This window comes from Pezoporus flaviventris, unplaced genomic scaffold (genome assembly GCF_033815535.1).
Source record: "Pezoporus flaviventris isolate CSIRO_AGI_PZ_B2104156 unplaced genomic scaffold, CSIRO_AGI_Pfla_v1 ptg000004l, whole genome shotgun sequence".
Classification (NCBI taxonomy): domain Eukaryota; kingdom Metazoa; phylum Chordata; class Aves; order Psittaciformes; family Psittacidae; genus Pezoporus; species Pezoporus flaviventris.
The window spans coordinates 886,904-900,430 of NW_026892552.1; the positions used below are offsets into that span (position 1 = coordinate 886,904).

General features: G+C 48.2%; 2 protein-coding genes across 4 annotated transcripts in view; one reads left to right on the forward strand and one right to left on the reverse strand.

The window, feature by feature from the left end:
* Positions 1-5,180, forward strand: TRMT10B (tRNA methyltransferase 10B). Of its 2 annotated transcripts, XM_061445367.1 has the most exons (8): positions 3-217; positions 332-440; positions 604-728; positions 1,082-1,234; positions 1,999-2,077; positions 2,933-3,000; positions 3,308-3,431; positions 4,457-5,180. In XM_061445367.1, the coding sequence occupies exons 1-8, from the start codon at positions 68-70 to the stop codon at positions 4,561-4,563; spliced, it is 915 nt and encodes a 304-aa protein (XP_061301351.1). In that variant the 5' UTR covers positions 3-67; the 3' UTR covers positions 4,564-5,180. The 2 variants fall into 2 exon arrangements, with proteins under 2 accessions (XP_061301352.1, XP_061301351.1); XM_061445368.1 differs by lacking the exon at positions 1,082-1,234 and having other exon boundaries at positions 1-217.
* The window catches only part of FRMPD1 (FERM and PDZ domain containing 1), a 26,116-nt gene continuing 17,169 nt past the window's right edge, over positions 4,581-13,527 (reverse strand). For both annotated transcript variants that reach the window (XM_061445366.1, XM_061445365.1), the window contains exons 12-15: positions 12,203-12,385; positions 11,646-11,793; positions 10,060-10,875; positions 4,581-8,833 (exon numbers count right to left, since the gene is read on the reverse strand). In XM_061445366.1, coding sequence (XP_061301350.1) covers positions 6,510-8,833; positions 10,060-10,875; positions 11,646-11,793; positions 12,203-12,385 — 3,471 coding nt within the window. In that variant the 3' untranslated portion in view covers positions 4,581-6,509. The remainder of the gene's footprint in view (positions 8,834-10,059; positions 10,876-11,645; positions 11,794-12,202; positions 12,386-13,527) is intronic.

Below are 13,527 nucleotides of genomic sequence, written 5' to 3' on the forward strand. Positions count from 1 at the left end.
GGGATACACTCCTCGATCCCCGTGCCTCCCGTGGAAGGTCCCACCCCGGGAAGGGAAAGTGGCGCCGATGTCCGGCGGCGGCTTAGATGACGGCTGTCTGTCGGTGGAGCCTGAGGAGGAGGCGGTGGTAGCCTGCGAGGCTCTCCGTCTGCTGCGGATCGAGCCCTCGGCCGTCAGCCCCGGCGCGGGGCGGGCGGGCAGCGCGGCGCGGTGTTCGGTAGGTGCCGCGGGCGGGGCGAGGGGTGGCAGGGCTTAGCTCCGCCGTGACGCCGGTCCCACGGCCTCCTCGTCGGGAGGAGGCCGCAGGGCTGAGGGCCCGCTGCTCCCACAGAGAAATGTGATGCGGAAGCGGAGGCGCTGGGAGCGGGTGTTGGCGGCCAAGAAGAGCAAGAGGCCGCAAGAGCGGGAGAGGAGCAGGGCCCAGCAGGCTGGTGGCGCAGGTGAGAGGCGCTACGACACGGCGCGGCATGGCATGGCGTGGCACGGCACAGCACTGTACAGAGTGGCCCCGTCGAGGGGCTCCTGGCCGAGGGAACGGAGTCCGCCCGTGGCTCTGCTGCCCTGCCGGGGCTCAGGCTGCCCTCTCGCTGTTCTGCCTCCCAGGAGCTGCCAGTCGGGACTGCGGGAAGGCCCCGGCCGCCCTCGCGAAGGAGCGCCTTCTGCAGGCCAAGACGTCGGGGCCCCGGCTCTGCGTGGACCTCGGGGTGGCCGACTGCATGACTGAGAAGGTACGGGGCACCCTGCCTACTGTGTCCTCTGCACCAGTGCTTCAGCGTAGCTAGAGCTGAAGCTCAACTAGAAGGGTCCACGCAGCAGCTCACCTGAGCTCAGCCTCTAGGGGGATGCTGTCCCCTCGCATCCCCGCCTGTCCTTACGCCCCCTAGCCTGCACGCAGCTTCCTGACTGGCTGCACACCCAACTCTGGGTTTCCTTCAGGCAGTTGAGCTGTGCTCCACAGGAACAGCCTTTCCAGAGCCTCAGCGAGCAGCCGGTGACTCGGGCATCATGAATGTCTGCAGGCCCTGAGTGTAACCCCCTGCCCCTTGACTTGTGGGTCACTGTGCTTGTTATTTATTGGAAGGAAACAAGCCGCCTCGCCTCCCAGATCAGGAGACTCTATGGGGCCAACAGGCGGGCTGAGAAGCCATTTTGGCTCTGTCTGACGGAGTTTGTTGTGGGCTCGTTGATCTATGAGGAGTGTTTTCGCATGAACGACGGCTTCTCCAATTATTTGGTAAGGGTCTCTGATGACAGTGCATTCAAGGCTTGTAGCACCCTGCAGCTGCTGCTGGCCTTCAGTGTTGACCCATGACAGGCTGAGGTGCGCTCAGATGAGAGCTGGGAGTTATGTGGGAATTCAGTTTAGTGGCGGTGGTTAAGTTCAGATCTTCTTACCCTTTGACAGGAGATGAAGACTGACAGATAATGGGGCAATGTACGAATGCTTCAGGTTAGAGCTCCTGTCCTTCCTGCTTGCAGGAGAATTCCTTCTCCAGATGCTACTTCTGTAAAAAGACCTGTGATACTGTGGACAGGCAGCTGTATAAGTTTGGTCAGGGTTTGGGCAAGTCACACATTCATGTCCTGAGTTTTTACATTGAGCTTGGTCTGACTCAAGCACAGGATGCACACATGGCAGTGACATTAAACCCTACAGCACATGTGGGGTCTGCACATGGTAATAGTGAGGGGACAAACCAAGGTGGAGATTCCTGAATCTCTGAAGAATTACAATCTCATTTAAAATTAGGTGATTTTTTTCCTTTCCTTAAAGAACAGTGATTTTGATTAGAAAAGAATTTAAGGGGATTTTGAAATATGTATTGTTCAATGCTCATATGGAAACATTTTCCAGTTAAGACAAAACCCACTATCTGCAGGAGTGTAAACACCTAAGGCAGTATCGTCCATATAGTTCTGTGTCTGAGAGTGGATTTTGCTCTGGCAAATGGACTTTGGCCTCATGGGCTTCTTCTCTCCATGTCTTGCATTTTTCAGATGGATACAACTCAAGAAAGTTACTTGGACCTGTTTCCTGTAGATTCAATTGTTTATCTCACTCCTGACTCTGAGAATGGTAAATATTTCACATACTTTAGGCACAGGGAAGCGAGGGCAAATGGGTGTTTTTTATGCTTTTCTTTTCCAGACTATTTAATACTTCACGTGATTCAATTCCAGGTATTTGCTATCTCAAATGGTATGAGATGTACTGTGTATTTAGATCTGATGCTAAATCTATTCCTATCTCAATCTGTTTTTATGAAATGAGGTTTCAACTTGGGGCTGTGGGTGATCTGCAGCAGACTTAACAAAAACTTGCGTGTACATCCTCTGCAGCTTGTAATACTAGGAAGTGGTAGAGATGCTGTGGCAGTTTTGGCTACAGTCTAAATGACATCTTTCTCTGAAATGCAGCAGCTACAATGTTCTCTTTATTGCTTAATTTGCTACTATCTTTATTTTATCCTCTTCCTTTATTTCCAACCTGCCACATGTTGCTGAGGGCACAGATCTCTTGTCTTGTTTTACAAAAATGCCTTACTCTGCTAAATAATCTGGTATGGGTGGGCGAAGGTTTTAGTAGGGAACCCTGGTAGTGGGAACACGGGAGCAGATTGGGATCAGATTGACCAGATTAGCCACATCTCACAACGGACAGTGGTTAAAGGGAGCAATGTATGGTATCTCTGGTGCTCTGTCCTTTCAGCCTGAAAAGGCTGAGAAAAGCGTTTCTCCCTTTCATGCTGCCTGCAGGTTCAGGCAGACACGTCTGTCTCTGAAGTCTCAGCCTCCTGCATGGTCTGAGGCTCCAGGGTAAAGTGTGACTCTGGCCACAGTTTCTTATGGAAGTGGGCTCTTGCTTGGAAAATGGTGTAGCGCAGGATTTTACTGTTGTATGGTGGTGAGCAAGTGCTTATCTTGTTTCTAGTCCTTGAAGATATTGATCCAAATAAAGTATACATCCTTGGAGGTCTGGTGGATGAAAGTATTCACAAGGTGGGTAGCAGGCTGTTGGAACCTGAAGGTGCTGTCTCCCCCATTATCTCCTGAGAACAGAGACATCCCACTTCTAGTACCCAGTGTTCCTGCTGCCTTGATTTGAGACATCACTGTTGTGCCACCATACATTTTTCCCCAAGGTTCTGCCTGGATCCAGCACCAGGCTGAGAGACTGTGGCAGTCTGGGTGAAATATACCCCAGGACAGCTTTTAGCTTTGTAGCAGCTTGCACCTGAAACATTGTGCATGCTGTGCATATGCAAGTTTGTGCATGTGGGGCACCTTGTTATTGTTTCCTTTGCAGAAGCTGACTCTGCAAAGGGCACGAGAGCAGTCCTTGCAAACAGCCCGTCTCCCCATTCGCGAGTACATGGTGAAAGCTGTTAACACCAAGAACTACCACTCAGAGACACTGGCAATTAATCAAGGTGAGAGGCTGAGCCATGTCCTATCACTTGCCTGGGCAGGGGGAGAGGGCTATCAAGCACTGAAGCCAAATATTTTCAGAATTATTCTCCATTGCTGAGTAATGGGGGAAGCACTGGGAGCAGGGGTTTTTCTTAATATTTATTCCTGATACCCCCTTTTTAAAGGTCTTGTGTGCTTCTCTGCATCAGCACATTCTCAGGGACACAGGATTGCTTTGCACAAAGCAGTGAACATTTAGTGTGAGGGAGATGTGAGGAAGCTGCTGTTGCTATGAGTCATACAAGGTCCCAGGCTAGGGAGAACAGAAATTGTCTTGCCTGTGTCAGACTCAGTCAAGGCAAGGCTCACAACACCAGGATGTTGTGATGTGCTCTACCACTGTGATGGCTTCATGTCATGATTATGGGTTGGGCCACCCAGTCACACCAGTGGATGTGTCCATGCTCCTCTACCTCCACCAGTGGTCTGTGGCTTTTTAATGTGAACATCTCTCTGCTATAGATTATGGAGCAGAGAGGTGTCCTAGGCCAGCTCTAGTAAATTCTTACCTCTGGCATGAGTATATCATTGCCATCTCCATCAGCACAAGGCAGAGGAGGTGGTGGAGGGCCCTGCAAAGCACAAGCATAGCTGCTAGAGACCACTGTGTGGAGATGTGGAAACACAGCATCTGAGAAACAGTGGTGGACGTGCAGTAGGTATAACCCACCATCGTGGTCAGTGGCACAGATGGGTAGTACAGGTTAGTCAAATGGTGACTGGGGAACCTTGCTTTAGTTGACACAGCCTCTGTTTTGGCTACCCAGAGCTCCCCAGAGTAATCTTCAAACTGGTTTCATGTGCTGTTTTGAAGCTGCCTCAAACACTTGCGCGTCAGATTTTAAATGAGAGGAAGGCAAACCACTAGATCCCATGCTAACCTTCTCTGTTATCAGCTATTGTAACTTCCTGATGCTTTGCAGCCAATGGGGTGTATATTAATAGAGCTTGCTGTTGATACTGTTATCACATCTCTTCTTGACAGTCTTTGATATCTTGTCAACTTACTATGAGACTCGAAGCTGGCCAGCAGCCTTGAAAGCTGGAGTTTCTTCTGGAAAAGGCTATGTGCTGCCAGAGGCCGTGAAATAAGTGAAAACACCTCAGCATGATAATGCACAAGAAAATTCTTTATTTTGTAATGTTAAAGAGCTGTGCAGACAAGAGAGACAAACTCCGTATTTTGAGCAGAGGCACCAGCATGAATATGCATAGAGAGGATAGCTCTGCTTAAATCTTGTTCAAGGACCCTATCAAGAGTGATGCATTTCGACTCAGCAGTACAATGCTGGAAAATACTTTTTCCTCTCAAACAGAAAACATAAGCAGCCCTGGGATCAAGTGAAAACTGACAGGAATTCAGTTCTACTTCTTTACAGATGCTTGTTAATGTTTCTGACTCTTGCATCTACACTTGTTCTGGGGCAGCAAGGAGTGCTTTAATGTATTTCTTTCATCTTGCTAAAACAGTAAGTAAGGTGAAGTTAAAATTGCAAAGCTCCCTGGTGAGGAAAATTTCTTCCCATGGAAAAGGACAATACTATTCCAATTGGGGAGCACAAGATGGGATTCCCAGATGGAGAAACAGTTTCCAGGTGCACTATGTCCTAACAACTTTAAATCAGTTGAAGACTCGGGGAGTTGTTGAAGCCTATAGCTAATCCTGTGCTTCTATTTTAAAAACCTAAAATAAAATGTTTACTCTTAAACTTCCATCGCATCCTTATAGTTACTTATGCATGGTACATTATCACACGCTGACATGCAAAGTTCACTAACCCTGAAGTTCCTCCTGGAAGGGTATCTGGGATCTGACTCTGCCCTGCACAAAAAGAACAGATATAGTTCATAGCCACAGCAGAAAGCATCTTTGATGCATCTAAGTTGATATGTAACCTCAGCCGTTATTGCTAAAAAAATCCCCAAAACCCCAACAAACCACCAAACAGCCTCTGCGTTACTGTAAATGACTAGCTCCAGCCACCAGTGCAAGGACTTGAAGGTCTTCTGAGGTAAAATGCTATTTCATTTGCATATGTATTTTCATTTTTCTTTCATATCAAGAGCCTTTTACAACACCTGGAATTCAGTGCCATGAGGCATTATCAGTAGGGCCTGTTGCACCAGGCCTTTCTCCGCATTTTGGCTGAATTTGCGTTTGCCAGTGCCTGCAGCTCTGCTATGCCCTATGTGCCCTTCCAATGCTTAGTCTTCACATTCCCCCTCTCATTAGCTGTTGGTGTGTAGTTAGAGGTTTGCACTTCAGCTCCAGTGTAAGAGCCTTTAACTTTACAATTGAGCCCCTGAGTTTGCTATGCAGCAACATATGCTAGCCCAGACCAGGGGAGGGGGAGCGTTTGTTAGGGACTTTCTCAAGCATCAGCAAATGTAAATAGAAGAGCTGGCTGACACACAGAAACCAGATCAGAAAAGCAGGATGTGGTGTTGCCTACATTGCCTGGGACAAGCCTCTTTTCTGTGGCTCCAAGAAAAGGCAGTTAAATACAGCATGGCTTTCTTTCCAAAGAGATTTCCGTTACATCCTCAGCCACAAGTGGTGGACAAAGTATCCTGGTTTCCTTCACATGGGGCCAGGGTGGCATCTGACATAATTTTATTTTGGAAACTGCTTGGAGAGTATGGAGTGGCAAGAAAGGCAGGCTAAAAGGCTCCACAGGTGACAGAAGGCTAAGACAACACCTTGAGACCAGCCACCTGCAAGGCCTTTGGGAGGTGAGGGACAAGCCCCAGGCAAGATACATAAGCCATTGAAGTACTCTATGAATTTGTATATTACATAGATTGCGTACACAAAATTGCGCAAAGCTAGGCTGGAGGGCAGTATGCCCTGCGTCACAACCACCCTCTGCACAGGGGTGGCTCTTGGTGGAGCTAAGCTGACAACAGGGACACGTGCTTCCATGCCCATTCTGTGAACTGTGGGGCTAAACGCCCTGTAGGGGAGAACCTGATAGTGGACAGAAGGAACATGGCTGGGCTCTTGCCACCCAGTGCGCTCATGCCACCAAACATCCCCATCACAACAATGGGGGTACCCTGAACTGCTGCAGAAGACAAAACATGGAAGCTGTGAGGGCTGTGTGTTGGCGGGCAAGGAGCTTGGCACCCACATCTGGGCAGCCTTGCCTGCAAATCTGCTGGTGAACAGCCTGCACAAGTTGCTGGTAGGTTCCCACCACATCCATGAGTGCAACCCCAAGCTTCTGCTGCCTCTGCCTGCACAGCTGGCAGTGTGTCACCTGGAAGCAGGCCACTGCCAGCTGAACTAGGTGGTTGAATGTCACCCTCAGCACACCCTGCAGCTCTTTTAGGGACTGCTCTGTTTTCAGGAGCTCCTGGCAACTGGACAGCAGATCCCGGGAGACTAAGCCAAGGGTACCCTTGCTCTCAGCACCCTGCTCAGAACATTGACCTTGCAGGTGGGTTGCTTGGGTCCTGGAGAGCTTCCCCACAACCTCCTGAAGCTCTGTGGTGTAGGCCAGGAAGCAGGAAAAATCTGCAGGGCTCATCTGTGCTTGGTCCTTCAGCTTGCTGAGGGCTTGGACATAAGGGTCCCACCCTGCCATGTCCCTAGCAATGGAGACTGGGTAACTGCTCACAGGGGTCCCAGGAAGACTACAGCTGCTGTACGGTGGAGTGGTGAGGGGCCCCAGAAATGCATTGCACATGGGGATGGTAGTTTCACATTCCCCCTTGTCATCAGACCTGTGGAAGCAGCTGATATAGGACAGACGACAGCCGCACTTGTCCATCCCAAGTTGTGGTGGACATGTCTTCTTCATTGTGGAAAAACCCAAGGACCTGATCATGATGGGGTCAGAAGGACTCTGCTCATCCTCCTTGTGGTTAAAGCAGAGTAAGGAGTGCTTTGAAGCCCCATGATCTGTTTTTTTCTCAAAAAAGCCAAAGGAAACTGGGCCTGAGGAGATGGAAAGCCCTACAGATGGAGTTATAGGAGAGTCTTTTCCCATCTCAGTAGGCTGCTCTCTGGGAAGAGGAGTCTGAATAGGCTGTGGCTGTGTGAGAGCCACATTTCCTGCATCTTTTCTAGGGTCTCCATCCAGCTCCTGGCTGCTTAGCAACTCTTTCACAAACAGTGCTCCAGCTGGGAATGTTTGTATCTCCTTTCCAACAGCATCAGCCTCCAGGCACCCACTAGTCTTCTCGGAGGCCAAAAGCTCTAGTGGGATATCTACTCTTTCCTGAGATGGGCTGGGTGATGCGAGGTCTGTTCTCAGCCCACATGAGAGCCAGGAGAGGTGAGTTTCAACCCCAGAAGTGCTGCTGCAACCTGTTAAGAGCTGAGTTGCATCTGGAAAACCTATGTGATTTTTATTGTTCGCTTTCTGTAAGGCCTCCTTGTTTATCACTGGTCTGCTTTTTGCCTGTAACAAGGCACTGTCACTGCTGTTTTCAGCACAGCTGTCACAATTAGCTTTTCCTTCTTCACAAAGAGCTGGGACAGGCTCCTTACATGCTGCTTCCCTCTCAGCAGTGAGCAGCAGTTCCTGGTCGTGGTCTTTGTTCACCTCATGAGGAGAGCCCATGCTGGAGCCATGAGCTGTCAGTGTGCGTTTGTTAGCAGGGCAAGTCACTTCTTGGCTAGGGCATGGATGTGTATCACCAGCCTGCTGGGCTGCCATCACCTCACCCTTCTCCTCCTGTGCCACTTGGGCCAGCCAGCCTCTGGTGTCCATACAGCTCTCCTCACTCAGCAACCCATTATTTGTCTTCATAGAGGAACTTCCCTGAGCAGGTGACCTGACAGCGTGTAAACAAGATGTGCCCGCACGAAGGGGCACACCTTCCTCCAGGGACAGGAAAGGTGGATATACAGCATGTGTAGGTTGGAGGCTGCTGTCCACATGCATGGCAACACCCTGCAGGCAAACAGCTGAAATGGAAGAAATCAACGAGTCAGTCACTGATTTTGTTTCCATGGTATCAGGCTCCATTTCCACAAGGCCAGAGGATGGATTTGGGCTAGCACTGTTTCTCTGGGCGCGGGCTGCAGCAGGAACTCGCAGCTCTGCATTCTTGATGTTCTCTGAGGAGGGTGAAGAGGGCAGCTGAGCATGGAGTGCTGGGGTCGGTGGCCAAGAGCAGCAGCTTTGCAGAGGGCCTGGTAAAGCTAAGGGAAAAGTGACCTGTGAAGTGTAATCGGTTTTCAGGAAAGATCTCCTCTTCTTCAGGCTCTTAGCATATGTCATCTCCTTCTCCTTTCTGTGCTTCTCCTTTGCTGTCTGCCTTGTCATCAGGCTTTCTCCTAAGCTGTAACACCTTGGTTGCTTTAGCATGCAGGAGCAGTTTTCTGTACTCTCCTGGGATGTCATATTGTAGCCTGTTGGCAAGAAAAAGAACCATGCAAGTCAGAAAATAGCCCCAGGCAGCAGAATATCCATGCGTCTATGTAGTGGGCCTAAAAGTTCTTAACACATGTCCTGCAATTGCCGACATAAATGTTTGGTTGCAAAGCCTGGGTCCCAAGTGCCAAAGGAAACTGTCTCTTATGATCAAGCACCATCTTGGAATCACCTATGTCAAGGAAAATAGAATTTGTGCCTATGGCTACAAAGACTGAAGTCCAGCACTAGTGATAAAGGGTGATGGGTAGTCTCTCCCTTTGCTTATTGGAGCCACTTGATCTGACTGCAGATACATCTGTAATTTACAAGTTTAATTTGGTGGTATTAGCAGCAGCTACAGCAAGTGCTGCCTACAGCTGGAGATTTATTAACATTATCAGAAATTTCCAGCTTGGATATTTAGGTGATAAAAATTTCCAGAGATTGCAGTGTTGTGTCTGAACATGGTATTGTTACTGTGAATGAATGCAAAATGTAAAGTTGTACTAAATACACAAAACAAATGAAGAAGATCAATTAATGTTGAAAGAAATTATTATTTCAGAAACAAGAATCCTCTTCTTTCTGAGAAAATACAATGACCAGGGAGCTGCTCAGCCACAGAACTCCTTGACCCAGTTATGTAATGTGCTCCTGACCCCAAAAGATCATTATCTTGTGGGTACATGGGACAATAATGTTTTACAGCTTTTAGCTCTCCTCAGCTTGAAGGAAGGTAGGAGAGTGAAGGTGCTGCCTGCCAGTGGGAATATTTACCATAAAGCTCCCTCTTAGTGCAACACTCTTTTAATCCCTGAAGATTCAGCCTACATAGAAGGATGCACAGAACTTACTCATGCAGCATGCTGGCTTCAGAATCAAGCAGAACCATATATCAGTATTCTGGAATTCCTGCAGAAACCTGGGAACCCTCCAGAATGCCAGACTCATTTGAAAACTGACTTTTTCTGGGATCTAATGCTCGGATGTGATGAAGATTTCCCTGCAGAGTTGCAGCTCTGACCCCTATGTGCACATCAACTGTATTTCTGCTGAAGAATGGTTTATAAAGAATGGGTGTTCAAAGGTCCTTTAAAAATCCTGGGAAATCTATGAAGAGCTGAAAGATGATCTCGCTAGGAAGACTGACATGGGAAAAAGGCAACACCCTAGTCCATGGGGTGGAAGAAAGGTAGCCTGCAGCATATGGGTGAGGGTTTACCTGCCAAGGTGTCTGGAGGGCTAAGCCTGTCTGCAGCATCATAGAACTCCTCCTCAGAGCTGGTGTCACCAAAGCCTGGGGGTGGCTCCAAAATGGGGTCGCTTGCCTCTGCAGTCACCTCTGCTCCACATGGTGCCCCTTCCTGGGAAGACTCATCTTTCCAAGGACTTCTCTGAGGGCTGTGGCTGATTTTGCTCCTCTCCACACCGCCTGCAGGGGATATGCTGTAGCACAGGTTGTAATAGCCCATGGTGTTTTTCTCAGACAATCTGGTTTCCACCACAGATGTACCAGTGTCCTCGCCTCTCTGCTCAGAGGGACTGTTCTCACACCCAAGCTCCTCTGCATGCGGTACCTGCAAGAAGCAGAAGTAGTCTCCAGTTTCTGCCCTGATGGACCCTCCTGCAGCATGAATGGGGAAGAAGCTCTTGTAAGAGTGGCTCATCTCCTGAACTGTTGGTGTGTAGAAGTGGAAGAATTCTGGCCTGAAGGAAGAGCACATCTCCAACTCATCTTCCTCCAGTGCATCCATAGAGTCACTAGAGCCACTTGTCTTAAATCCTCGGCTCTCAGTGTTGGCTGAATCTGAAGCCTCAGATGCGCTGTCTGTTGCATTGTCACACATATCATACTGGTCACTCCCCTCAGACTGGGGCTTTGTGCTGTCCTTTTCCAGACTGTGGAGCTCTCCCAGCTCCTCCTCGTTGCACACAGGATGGGCACTGCTGTATGCTGTAGGAGTGTCCAAGCAATGGTCTGAAGAGGAATCCTGCTCCCAGGAGTCTTCAAAGTCACTGCAGGTTCGAGATTCGTATCCTGGGATTTAAACACATCTATCAGCCTGTCCCTTACAGTGGCAAGAAGGAACGGCCAGACAAGGGTTATGAACTTGTCTGAAGAGCAGAGCCTTAAAGCCCAGAGTGTTCTGCCCTCACTTGCTCATCAGCAAACAAGATGAAGGTACAATCAGACCTCCAGGACCATATGCAACCTGTCAGTGGAGGCTTGGTCCCTCCTGCCTGCTTTGCCTGGTTTTACCAGGGGGAGCTGCGGAACAGCAGCCAGCTAACTCGTTGCCTAAAACCTCAGTCTGTAACCCCTATGACGCTGCAATTATCCTGACAAGGGACAGGACAGCATGGCAAACGGATCCTCTCTCTCCTGGCCGAGGGGTGCCAGCAGATGGGAGTTGTTCAGGAGGCTGGCAGAAGAGCACAAGTGCTCAGTGATAGGTTTGCCGTTCCGGTGACTGGCATTCAGCTTTCACTTCTTGGGAAAAGCTGCCAATTACTGCTGCTCTTCTGCTATGCGACAGTCTGGGGTTGATGGAAACCTGGCACTGCCTGCACCATGGCTGACAGTCTTAATAACTTGCAGATGCCACTGGGCTACTGTTCTAGCATGATACTATTCCCAGGAGAAAATAACACTTCCAGTGCTGGAGGATCCACTCACTTTCTCCCCATCCTTTGACAAAAAAAAAACAAACAAAAAACCAACACCACCCAAAAATCACACGCATGCACACACACACAAAATATCCAAATCCAACAAACAAACAAACAAACAGGCTGGGTTTTTAAAACCTTCTTCAGCTGAGACACGGTGCAGTTGCCGTTTTTTCTCCCCCCAGGTAAATATGGAGACATTTGCATCCACAAACAGTCTGTAATAGCCAATGATGAGGCAGACAAGGTCTTTTGCACTGTTTGATTCCAGGAGCAGAGTCAGCAGCTTGTTGTTTAAGGACATGGAGAGAAGAAAACAGTAAAAATATTTTCAAATTTACGAATATTGCTTGTATCGCCATCTGCAAGAACATGCTGCACACTGAAAAGACATTCCTTCTCCCCCATACCACCATCATTCCAAAGCACTGTTTCTGCATGAGGCACAGAGAAACAAGATAAATTGCTTTTCTCCTATTTTGTTTCTTTGATATGTCTCACTGATGGAGGACAGGAAGAAGAATCACTTTTCTTCAGTAATTTCATATTCTTTTTATGAGCTTCCCCTTCCGAGTCTGCTCTAAGCCTTTTTTACTGATGATACCACCAGCTAAATGTCAGATTTTGAAAAGAATACATGGTGTGAATGATTCCCCACTTGTTCTCTAGCCCTGACACAGCCATCAAGAACTTACCTTCAGATCCTGCAGATAGATTTTGACAGTGCTCACTTTTTCAGACTCCTCTGTAAGCTCCAACCTGCTGATGTTTGCAAACTCTGCCAGACTTGTTATGATGTTGAGCTTATTATTGATAATCTGGCTCACCCCATACTTGGCACCCACCAACAAGGCAACATATGATTCTCTGTCCTGTAGCTGTAAGGAGGAGAGGTTAAATCTGTAACCAAAATCTAGGCACAAATCAAATCACCTGTGCTGGGCAGGGACTCCTCAGTCACCTGTTCTTGTGTACTATTTTAACACTGGACTCTTTACAACTGTGCTGTAACCAGCTGCAAAGGGAGCCCCTTGTTACTTACAGGCTTTCAGCTCACCTGCTCCCAGCTGTTCTGTTCTCTTCTCTGCCTTGGGGATCACCAGTTTCCCTGTACCCCCAAGGCAGATGGTCTCAGAGTAGCAGCAGCAATCTAGCAGATCCAGAGAGGTCAGATCAGCAGCAGATTGCTATCAGAAGTATCACCTGGCAGGCTGTGCCAGATGGACCAAGTGAGACCTACTAGATTTGGCTAGAAACTTCAGGAAGGCATTCTGGTTTTGGAAGAACTTTCCAAAGTTCTTCCTAGCACTTTCTGTTAGGATCAGACACTTAGAAATAAATTAACACCCAAATAATTTGGCAAAACTATTTCAGTTTGCACACAACCGTAAACCTAGGCATTACTGTAACCCATCAGTAAGGTCTTCCTCTGATACAATCCTACCTACATTGCTCGGTGTGCTATACAAAACAACTTGTGGTCTATAGTTCAGTACAGATCCAAATGAGGACAGGCAAAAAAAAAAGAACAATAACCCAAGAAACTCTTGGGGAACTGTGAGAAGAGCAGTGTTCTCTTTTACAGTAAGGTTTAAGCATAGCCAATACCTCTTCAAGGGTTTTTGAAATATCCCCAGATCTCTTAAGTACTTTACAACATAAAAAATATAAACAGAGGTCATCTGAAGAGCAAGAGTCACAGCTTTCAACTTGAAAAAATATGCAGAATTATTGTGTAGGCTGGTGTGTTATTCACTTCAATGGTATTATGCTCAGTTATCCTAGCAGAGTCCCTCATGACTTCTCATGAAGTCCCAGGGTAGGGAAAAGTAGTGTGACTGACCTGTCTTAAACAGCATCACCAGAGCTAATGTTACGTTTTCTACAAGGATCAAAGCAAAGACAGTGAGGAGACTCAGTAAAAGGTTGCTAGTCTCACATCAACAGTCAGTTAAGAAAAATATTGAAACATTTCTGCCTTAGATAGGGTTTGCTTTGGTTAAGATACGATCTTACACAC

Coding starts and splice junctions, on each gene's coding strand:
- TRMT10B (XM_061445367.1), top strand. CDS start 68: ATGTCCGGCGGCGGCTTAGATGACGGCTGTCTGTCGGTGGAGCCTGAG. Junction 729..1,081: donor CCGACTGCATGACTGAGAAG/GTACGGGGCACC, acceptor ATTTATTGGAAG/GAAACAAGCCGCCTCGCCTC. Junction 1,235..1,998: donor ACGGCTTCTCCAATTATTTG/GTAAGGGTCTCT, acceptor TGCATTTTTCAG/ATGGATACAACTCAAGAAAG.